Below are 11,426 nucleotides of genomic sequence, written 5' to 3'. Positions count from 1 at the left end.
CAACAGCTGTAACCTGCACACACACACACACACACACACACACACACACACACACACACACATACACACACACACCATTATCTGTCAATGTCTCAGCAGAAGAGCTGTTCATTCATCAGCAGCAGTCATATGACAGAGATTAGCGCTTCATGAGCCGATCACAATCGAGTTTGTGTTAATACGCTTTCACTGATGAGAATTCATAACCAGACTCCATCCATCACTGTGAACACCGACTGCTAGAAAATTTGATTTTGAGATTTCTGATCTGACAGTATCATTTCATATGTGGCTCAGGGGGCACGGCACAAACACATACCTTGGTCTCCAGGTTGTCTGCAGTCTGACGCAGCTCATTTCGTTCTTTCTCTGACTTTTCCAAACGTCTCCTCAGAGCAGTGATCTCATCCTGAACAACAGAATGTGATACAATTATAATGGAGTGAAACAAATCTGATAAACAAAAACACAATATAGACAGACAGACAGACAGATGGACAGACAGACGGACAGATAGATACAGACAAACAGACAGACAGACAGACAGATAGATACAGACAGACAGACAGACAGATAGATACAGACAGATAGATACAGATAAACAGACAGATGACAGACAGACAGACAGATAGACAGATAGATAGATAGATAGATAGATAGATATATACAGACAAACAGACAGACAGATGACAGACAGACAGACAGACAGACAGATAGAAGATAGATAAATAGATAGATAGATATATAGATAGATAGATAGATAGATAGATAGATACACAAATATCATTGTACACATGATTACTGGATAACTCGATGATTTAGTGGTTTAAATGTTATGTATAGTATGAACATGTCCTTTGTGAATGGGTCAGTACCTCTTTGGATCTGAGCCGCTGGTCATCCATGTTGACGTCCAGCAGGGGGCGCACTCTGCACAGCAGCTTCCACCAGCTCCAGTGGGCCACTGCAGTGAGGACTCGCACATTTCTCTGAATACAGCTCACTGCCATCTGCTGAACCTGATTCCAGATCAGCACTCACATTAGACGCTGCATCAGACCCACACTGACACAACTATACACAAGACTGTAGCACTATTAAAGTCAACTACTAAAGTCCATTAAAAGCTATATTTTACACTATTCCAAGAATTACATTTTTTCCCCTGAAGTTAATCAGGGATTATTGCAGCAGAAATGTCATAATTTTGTTTGATTGTCCATTTTACTTCCCCTCGATGAACACTGGGTCATTACAAAGAGGAACAATCTCTGAGCACCTATCCTCAGATCTATAAACAGAGGACAAAAGAGACTCGCCTTCATGCGGCGGTATTTCTGGCGACCCATATGACCCAGACAGGATGCTTGAAGCTGCACCAGCCAGTCGCTCAACAACTGATCTCTCTGCTGATCTAAAGACCTCAGGACATCACGCTTCATAAACACCTTCATAAACACACACATCAGAGAGAGAATGACCTGAAAACTTCAGAAGTGTTATTTCCAACAATGATAGACAGAACTACATAATGATAGACCGATAGATAGATCGACAGACAGACAGACAGACAGACAGATAGACAGATAGATAGATAGATGATAGATAGATAGATAGATAGATAGATAGATAGATAGATAGATAGATAGATAGAACGACAGAGAAAAGACAGACAGAACGACAGATCACATCCAGATCAATCAATAATTCCTCCACAGCCTGATATAAAGGGATGTAAACACAAACAGACAGAGCTCAGGCCCACTTTTGGCACAGCAGCTCCCTGAATCAATGAGGGCTGTTCGAGCAAAATCCGGCTAATCAATAAACAGGTTAATAAACAGGGAAATAAATATTGTCATCATTTGACATCATTAAAAATAAATGACATTTTAACAGAGGGTAATGAGGCGCGTGTGTGCCATGGGATTCAGGATGTCCAGACCTTCCTCTCGTCAGGGGTAATGAAGACAGAACCATATCGTTTCATTATGGGAGCAGAGAGGGCCTGAAAACGACAGCGGAAATCACCCAGGGACATGTGCTCAGGGTAGCCTGCAAGACACAGAGACAGAGCTTGCCGTCTTTGAAAGGACATTTGGTAATTGACAATACAAAATGGGACCTGATTTCGTTTTTTACAAGGAGAACTGCTTCATATGTTCAGTATGTTTGAGATGCAGTATACAACCCGAGGAATCATGTCTGTACCACAAGTGGTTAAAATCTCTAATCTTAAAGGAACAGTTCACACTAAAAAAATGAAAATTTGCTGAAAATGTATTCGCCCTCAGGCTATCCAAGATGTAGAGGAGTTTGTTTCTTCATCAGAACAAATTTGGAAAAATGTAGCATTACATCACTTGCTCACCAATGGATCCTCTGCAGTGAATGGGTGCCGTCAGAATGAGAGTCCAAACAGCTGATAAAAACATCACAATCACAAGTAATCCACACCACTCCAGTCCATCAGTTAACGTCTTGTGAAGTGAAAAGCTGTTTGTTTGTAAGAAACAAATTCATCAAGATGTTTTTAACTTCAAATCATTATGGAGTCCATAATCTATCATATTGGTTTCTTTAGTGAAAAGTTGTCTTGTCTGAATCAGGAGAGAAATATGCATAGCTCAAGCACTGTTTAGCAAAAGCGAAAACCAAGTTGCAATACAGTTTTAAACAAATACGTTGGTGGATTTTGATGCAAGGGGACAACAGTGGATAGACTTTTTCACTGGAGGAAGACTCATATTTTTTATGGACTTTTATTTTTACCAAAAGTGACATTTTAAAGTAAAAATGCTTTAATGATGGATTTGTTTCTTACAAACACTCAGCTTTTCACTACATGTTAATTGCTGGACTGGAGTGGTGTGGATTACTTGTGATGTTTTTATCAGCTGTTTAGACTCTCATTCTGACGGCACCCATTCACTGCAGAGGGTCCATTGGTGAGCAAGTGACGTAATGTTACATTTCTCCAAATTTGTTCTGATGAAGAAACATACTCATCTACATCTTGGATGACCTGAGAGTGAGTAACTTTTCAGCACATTTTCATTTTTGGGTGAATTATTGCATTAAGTTTCACAAACAGAAATAGAGATACTTGCAACTAATTTGCTTTAATGAAGTACAACAGAAGTCATTAGAGTCCCATACATGATAAGAAACAAACATGCGTGTGTGTGTGTGTGTGTGTGTGACCTGTTCGGTACAGCTGCAGTGCCGGCAGCAGGTGTGTGGAGTGCAGCTGTACACGCAGTGCTGGGACATCAAAGCCACAGCCATCTGTCTTAGCACTCAAACACTGCAGGAAGACAGGCTGCGCTCGCCGAATCAGATTCAGCAGAGCATCCTGCTCAGAGAGAGAGACAGTCATGGAAATTGTGAAGAGGATTTACAGACAAAAAGCAGATGGAAGCAGCTTCATAACAGCTCATTTGTTTCTCACCGCCTGCAGTTTGACGGCGATGCACTGGGAATGTCTCCTGAGGGCCGCCATCCCGCCGCTCAGAGTCTTCCGCAACGTGCCGCACCTCTCCAGTGAGCGCTGAGAGCCGCCCTCCACACCGCCCAAACCCCGGCACAGAGGAGGCATGGACGCCCGCGGACTGAACAGTGCCTTCACCGCTCCACTGAGAAGAGGAACAAGTGAAAGAAGAAAACAGAGAATTAGGGAGTTTTCACTCTCAAGTTTTTAGCATCAACCCACATCCGTTTGACTTCATAGTTTGGTTTGTTTTTAATTGGTTGAGAATGGGTTTTTTCAATTTCATGTGCACTTCACCAGTGAGGTTTACAAATGGTATGAAAGCCATATGGCATATTTGGTACGCACGAACTACAGTAATGATATAATGATATAAATTTTATTTACAGATATTACTGTCATCTCTTCATTATTACATCAATAAAAATGCCAAAAAAAAGCATGTGGTGCCATGAAAAAACAAAAAACAAAACAGATATGGCATTTCTAGACACAGATTAAAGGCACAGCAAAATGGCAATATTAATGAAATTCAAATCCAAATTTACATTTATCCCTGTCCAGTTTACAACTAGTATGAAAGAGCACTGATGTGTTTTGTACAAATAACCTACAAGAGAACTCAACCATACTGTAAAAGTCATTAACATTAATAAAACGCTGATTTCCTGTTATCTCTCTATTATTATAATCAATAAAAGTGCCCCAAAAAATTATGGTGCCATGAAAAACAACAGGTATGGCATTGCTGGATATAATTTAGAGAACAAATATCAACATTTTAGTTATACAGTAAATATCCTTTATTCTATTTTTATTTCAATTTAAATTTGAATTTGTTTCAAGTCATCTCTAGATATAGTTTTCAGAACAAATAGCAAAATGGCAGAAGTTATAAATATGGGTGGTAATTTTTTTTTTATTTAATGTAATGTAATGTAATTTAATGTTATTTAATTTAAGCAATTTTTCTAAGGACACTTTCATACTAGAGCTTCTCCTCAAGCAAACATTTGAATATTGAACCTTGCAAATTTAAATGTGAAAAAACGTTTGCTATATATTAGTTAGAAATATAGGCAGTAATATGTATTCTATTTCATTTTAGAATTTTATTTAAATGTAAAAAATAGTTTTTTATTTAAATTATACAATTAAATTATAAAATTAGTTTTAAGTTTATTTGCACTCCAGTGTGGTTTACAGCTGTTATGAAAGCAATCTGGCATGGTCTCTACACATAAACTACATCGCTTACTATGCATTTTTAGTCAAATAAAAAAAAAAAAGCAAAAATGAAAACCAAATAAGAACCTTTTCTAAAAGTTGTCAACACCAAGCTAATGGAAGCCCTCATACTGATGCTGGCTGTATTCACACTTGTCTTTATTGCGGCACGTTTGCATCATCAGCATGAACACCATTGTGAGCACTAGCAGCAGATGTTTATCCCTGTTGTTAGGTAACAGTTCAGGAGGACAAGACACCAGTTTCACTGTGTTATTGAATTTGATTTAGCACCAAAACTTAACACACAGACAGCACTTGCGTAAGTCTGCTGTAGACATGTGCAAAAGATGTGTAGTATGTGAGATGCTTTCCAACAGCAGTTTATTCAGTGACAAGCAGCTATGAGAAATGCATTATACTGTATTAAATGAGATATGGAAGAATGCGAAAATGCAAGTGACTTGTCATTAATATGTCTTCTGTGAGCGGATGGACTGTTGTCATACTAATTCACATGAACCAAATCAAATAACATAAAATAAAATATTTCAGCCATAATTAACATCTATTTCCTTATATATTTTCTAATATATATATGAATGTCCCAGAGTTCACATGAACCAAACATACAGAATATTTGAATAATACTGATCAATAATATCAAATTATTAATAACTCCCCAAATAACATTAACATTTTATTTTCAGTTTAATCTGCAAGATTCAATATTCTGAATTTTATTTGAGGATAAGCTCTTGTGCATTGAGGAAAAGCTTAGCGGTGCATAAAAATAAAAAAAATGTAATAAATAAAAATAATAAATAAAATAAAATACCCACCCATTTTTTTTAACATGTACATGTATTTCCTTATGTTTTATTGCCATTTTTGCTATTTGTTCTATAAGCTATTTCTAAATACTATACCTGCTATTTTTCTTGGCACCTTTATTATTATAAAATGGGAGAGATGAATGAATATTTTAATATTACAATGAATATTTTAGTAATACTAATGAATAATGTCAAATCATTAATAACTTCAACAATTTCTTTCATTTTAATTGGCAAACTTCAATATTCAGAATTTTATTTAAGGAAAATCTGTTAGAAGTCATCCATACTGCAGTGCAAAAGTCCGTGATCATCTGTATTCTCTTACATTGAGGAGCTCTGCAGCAGGGAACTGGCGTTTAGGACAGACAGGTTGTTCTGGACCTGACCGAACCAGCCTGAGAGATCATAGCGGACTGGATCTGAACCCATCAGGTGAGCGATCTCACACTGCAGAGGCTGCTCGCACTGGCGCACTGAGAATCAAGCAAGCAGAAAGATGAGACCTGAGGAAACATCTCAAAAACATCAGAGCAGCAGGTCAGGATCAGGCTGAAGCACCTGTGCCGCTGAAGTACTGACACACTCTTTCCAGAACTGTGCTCTCGGTGGAACCGGGAGTGACCATCTCTTCATCCAGAACCCACAGGAGACCTCGAGAGTCACCTTCTGGTCCTCGAACCTGAGAACGCACACAGACACACGCTGTGAAACCACATGCGTGACTGCTGTGTGGAAGAAGCATGTTGAGGATGAGTGAGTGATACCTGCAGTCCAGGCTGGTCAACAGCACACACCACCTCTGACGGGCTCGCCTCAGGGGCTCTGAAATCTGCAGGTACTCCCTCCTGTGAAAATTCATCAGAAAGTTAATAATGATCTGAAATGATTTATAAGCATTATTAAAAAGTTCTCATTTCTTTTCACCTCTCCATTATTATTTCAAATAAAAAGGCCAAAAAGTAAAAATTAATATGTGGTGTCATGAAAAATAACAAGCATGGCATTTTTGGACATAATTTATTGACTATATAGAAAAATGGCAGTAAACATACAGAAATAGAAGTTATACAGTAAATATGGATAGGAAAGTTATATTATATAGTCAATATTTTTTTGAGGTGGCGCCATGAAAAATAACAGGTATGGCATTTTTAGACATAATTTATTGAACAAATGGCAGTATATATATATATATATATATATATACAAAAAAAATAGAAGTTATAAATATGCATAGGAATGTCATTTTTTTATTTTATATATTATTTTTTAATTAAATTCAAATTTAATCAGCAAGGTTCATATTAATATTAAATATCTGTTTTAGGTTGTCAATAACAAATTTTCAATATTTGTTTGAGATTGACATAAGACATTTTTAGGTATAGTTTATTGGTCAAATAAAATGGCAGTAAAACAAAGAAATGATAAATATGCATAGGAATGTTACTTTATTTAATACATTATTTTATATATGATTTTTAAAAATGAAACGAAATTCCATTCAATTTGAATTCAATCAGCAAGGTTCATATTCATATGCAATATGTGTAACACTAGAACAGCAGTTTCTAACGTATCTCCATAGTGGTTGGAGACGGTGTGGTACCCGTGTGTATCTCTCCAGCGTGTCTGTGAATGTGTGGTTGAAGTAATGCTCCAGCAGTCTCTCCTGTAAGTAGTTGTGACAGAGCTCAGAGAAGCCGGCGGCTCGGCCATCCCTGCTGTGTCTGGGGTTCCTCAGGCCCGGTGTGTCCACCACAATCACAGAGGCCAGCGTCAGCTGCTGAGAGTGCAGCGCTCTGGAGAGAGAACAAGAGAAAGGCTGGGAAACACTGCTATATCACTTTAGAGAGATATAACTGTCACCAAACAGTGTGTATTTACCTGTTGATGAGAGACACAATAGTGGTGAAGAGTTCCTCATAGAGACCAGCCGCCATTCCTTCCACACACTGAGCAGCACTCAGTTTTGGACCTGAAACACACGCATAGTTTACATATTTTCCCATTTAGGACATCCTCAAATAGAGGATGTGTATGATTTTGCTAAGTTCTGGTGACATTTTTGCAAATCAAGATTTTTTGTTTTTAAAAGATGTCTCTTATGTTCACCAAGACTGCATTTATTTAGTCAAAAATACTATAAAAACAGTAATATTGTGAAATATTATTACAATTTAAAATAACAGTTTTCTATTTGAATATATTTTAAAATGTAATTTACTCCTGTGATGCACAGCTGAATTTTCAGCATCATTACTCCAGTCTTCAGTGTCTCAATATGTTTGTGCAAACAGTGATATACTACTAAATAAATGCTAAGAAAGAAAAGATTAAAAAAAAAAAATCATTATTTTCTTCAGCAAAGATGCATTAGATTGATCAAAAGCGACAGTAAAGACATTTTTAACATTACAAAAGATTTCTATTTCAACTGTCCATTCATATAAGAATCCTGAAAAACAGTTCTTTTAAATTGTAATATATTTCACAATATGACTGTTTTACTGCATTTTTGATCAAATAAATGCAGCCGTGGTGAACATAAGAACTTACTCCAAAACATGAAAAAATCTTACCAACCTCAAACTTTTGAACAGTAGTGTATGGCAGAATGAGAGATAAATATTATTTAGATATTAAATAACAGATATAAATAAATACACATTTACATAATTTGGTTTATATTATAAAACAGAAACAACATGTCTCAAAATGTTTTTGGTTATAACTTGGTTATAAAGATTTAATATGTGGCTCTCAGAAATCTTTGTTTCTAACTGATCACCTGGATGGTCATTCTGTGGTCAAATATCTGTTTACAATGAGGCTAAACTGCTTAATAGCCCCAGTCCTTATCAACTGAATAATAAAAACTTTATAAAAACTCAAACAAACAATATTTCATTTATTTGATTTCCAGGATGCTATCTCTAGTTCCTCTCTACACAGTTTATCTCAGATCTTCTCAGATTCTGGTGGGTTTAACAGAGTTCAGCATGTATTTCTGACCGTCCTCTGGTTCCTCTGCGGCGCGTCGCTCTCTGACGCCTCCGGTGGCTCTCTGCAGTAACTGCCTCAGGTGGTGTTTGAAGACGGCAGTGTGGAGTTCCTCTCCCTCACAACCCAGGATGGCACTGGCCGTCTGCGCGCTGTCAAAACTCATAAACTGCTTACGGCCCACTGAAGCCGTACAAGAAAGGAAAAACAGAGAGTAAAGGCTCACCTAATACCTTTTCGCTTGACAAAATACAGCCGTAAGTCTAGTCCTGATTTACCCTTGCATGTTCCTGCGACGCCGAGATGGTATATTCCTGCCAAAACATGCCAAATGGCCTTCTGCTCATCCGCTGAGAATCCTAAAGTATTCATGGCGGCCAGTAGCTTCCCAAAACCCACTGAAGCTCTCTGCTTTTCATCCACCTGAAGTGAAGGATGAAAAACTACATGTATTAAAACTTATTAAAGAATCTGCAAGACACTTTGAGCCTTGGTGCTCATTCGGGAAACAAAGGTTCAAGACCAGTCTGTCTCATTTCTGTCCGATTATATCAATAATAGTGCCAAAAACAAGTTGTACATTTTTACGTTAGTATACTGTATGTATGCAGATAACGTTGGATATAGTTGAGATTTGCTATACTGTAAATATCACTTCATGTTAGTATACTGTATGTATGTGGATAAAATTGGAAGTACTATATATCCAACTTTTAATATATTGTTGGGCGATAATGTAAACAATTATAATTTTTAATTTAATTAAAAACATAAATTTATTAATACTAATAAAAATTACTTTATTTTATTTAGCACCTTTAAAAGTAACTTTCAATTTAATTTAATTTACATTTAATAATTTAATTTAAACTTTAAATTTAATGAACTTTTTAATTTAATTTTAGTTACTTTATTTAATTTTTTTGTATTTAATCTAAAATTAAATTAATTTATGCTTTTTTCCTTTTTATTGAATGGAATTGTGGGTAGATGTGGAGAGAACAGGATCAGGATGTTGCAAGCTAGACTTAAACGTGTTTTTCCCACATGAGCACCAAAGCTCAACATGTCAGAGCAGATGCACTAATCATGTTAGTTTAACAATCATACCTTGGTTGGGCATGCAATTCCAAATGAGTTGTGTTCCTTTAACTGGTGCAGCTGCAGTTCAGTCCTGTGATTACAGAACAAGACAGTTACACTCAAATTTAAACAGGAAATGACATCAGACAAGATCCTGCCCCCTCGAGCTCTCTGGAGCTTTTGTTTTAAGGCAAAGCTATGAAAAGAGCAGGCGTTCTGCCAAAGCGGCGTTCGCTGAAGAGCCTGTGCGTGCCTCTGAGGGGAAACTGAGTCCAAAAACAAACCCATAACAATAGGGTGAATGATCTGGGGTTTAATGACGGGTAACTTTGTGTTTGCCGTCTAATGATGCTGCAGTCAGGCTTGTTAGGGCAGAAGGCAGGAACAGGGTTTGTACACATTTTTACCAATAAAGACTTTTCCATGACTTTTGAGACAATATTCATGACCTAATATTCCATTATTTTACAATAAGAATAAAAATCTGTTCAAATTTATAATAGCATATGTTAACTAAAATATTAACACTACTTGTTTGCTTTCTATTTGTTTTAATAATAAGTACAAGCTGCAACTGCGCCAGACGTTGCTCCAGAGAACATATTAACACATATCATCACACTGAATATTGTAATGTATTTAACCAGTATTATCAGTTCAACTCAGAACCTTCATTTAATTTTGGAAACTGTTTCAGTCTAACAGTAGTATTCAGGTACAAACATATACAAAAATTGAATAAATTAAAATTATGAGTAAAATTATGCAAACTATGCAATATAACTTTCTGGGTTTATTTATTTTTCCCAAGGAATGGAAATTGCTGTTTTAAAATTCCATGACTTTTCCAGGTTTTTCATGACCGTACGAACCCTGCAGGAAGTCAGAAAAAGGCTTCACAATACAAGCAGCAAATGCTACTGAGTTTGACCACAGAGAGCTCCAGGGACCGAACTGACCTCATGTCTGTGCTGAGGCCTGCGAGCATCTGGGAGAACACCAGGAAGTTACTCTCTCCCTCCGGCCTCTGACACACCCTCCATTTCTCCAGCAGCATGGTCTGAAACAGAGAGAGAAAACATTAGATAGATGGACTAGATAGATGGATGGACAGACAGACAGATAAACAGACAAACAGAAAAACAGACAGACGTAAGGGCAGATGAATATGTGGATAGACAGAAAGACAGGCAGACAGACAGACAGACAGACAGAGAGATAGATAAAACAGACAGAAAGACAGGCAAATAAATAGAGAGATAGACAGACAGATAGACAGACATACAGATAGATAGATAGGGGCGCCGCTAAGGGGGGGAAGTTAGGACGATTCTAAGGGCCCTGCACTTTTGGGGCCCCCAGAGATCTGATTTATTAGTAGTAACAGTAGTAGTAGTAATGTAATAGAAATTATAAATGTATCTACCAAAGAGTTACAAATAAAACAAAATTATCTCCCCCCATTTACTGCATGGTTTCATCCCGTCCTAGTACTAGCCTAGAGTCACTGAGTGAGAACAGATGGTAAACTGTCTTCGAGTTCGAGGGGGGGCAAACCGAGCCGTACGATTTGGTCAGTTTCACTTTTAAACACATTTTAGTTTTGCTATAGAAAATCTACAAATTCACACTCTGATTACATAGAGCAGCAGCAGGAAGCGCGTGAGGTTGTCATGGCAACCAGATACACTGCACACGAATTACGGCTGCGCTTCTATTTTGCCACACTAAACTTAGCAATAAACACGTTGAAAATAATACACAATAAACATGTCTGTCAAAAC

At 37.1% G+C, this 11,426-nt stretch overlaps 1 protein-coding gene across 1 annotated transcript in view; it reads right to left on the bottom strand.

The window, feature by feature from the left end:
- Positions 1–11,426, bottom strand: part of LOC107658543 (unconventional myosin-XVIIIb-like) — a 53,543-nt gene that overhangs the window by 20,733 nt on the left and 21,384 nt on the right. The window contains exons 10-25 of the mRNA XM_016447134.1: positions 10,602–10,702; positions 9,670–9,733; positions 8,838–8,982; positions 8,572–8,742; positions 7,444–7,534; positions 7,166–7,358; positions 6,321–6,401; positions 6,115–6,235; positions 5,882–6,029; positions 3,452–3,635; positions 3,205–3,355; positions 1,946–2,055; positions 1,690–1,719; positions 1,320–1,448; positions 876–1,019; positions 320–409 (exon numbers count right to left, since the gene is read on the bottom strand). Coding sequence (XP_016302620.1) covers positions 320–409; positions 876–1,019; positions 1,320–1,448; positions 1,690–1,719; positions 1,946–2,055; positions 3,205–3,355; positions 3,452–3,635; positions 5,882–6,029; positions 6,115–6,235; positions 6,321–6,401; positions 7,166–7,358; positions 7,444–7,534; positions 8,572–8,742; positions 8,838–8,982; positions 9,670–9,733; positions 10,602–10,702 — 1,953 coding nt within the window. The remainder of the gene's footprint in view (positions 1–319; positions 410–875; positions 1,020–1,319; positions 1,449–1,689; positions 1,720–1,945; positions 2,056–3,204; positions 3,356–3,451; positions 3,636–5,881; positions 6,030–6,114; positions 6,236–6,320; positions 6,402–7,165; positions 7,359–7,443; positions 7,535–8,571; positions 8,743–8,837; positions 8,983–9,669; positions 9,734–10,601; positions 10,703–11,426) is intronic.

This window comes from Sinocyclocheilus anshuiensis, unplaced genomic scaffold (genome assembly GCF_001515605.1).
Source record: "Sinocyclocheilus anshuiensis isolate Anshui unplaced genomic scaffold, SAMN03320099.WGS_v1.1 scaffold343, whole genome shotgun sequence".
NCBI classification, from domain to species: Eukaryota; Metazoa; Chordata; class Actinopteri; order Cypriniformes; family Cyprinidae; genus Sinocyclocheilus; species Sinocyclocheilus anshuiensis.
This window is presented reverse-complemented; position numbering and strand designations above follow the sequence as displayed.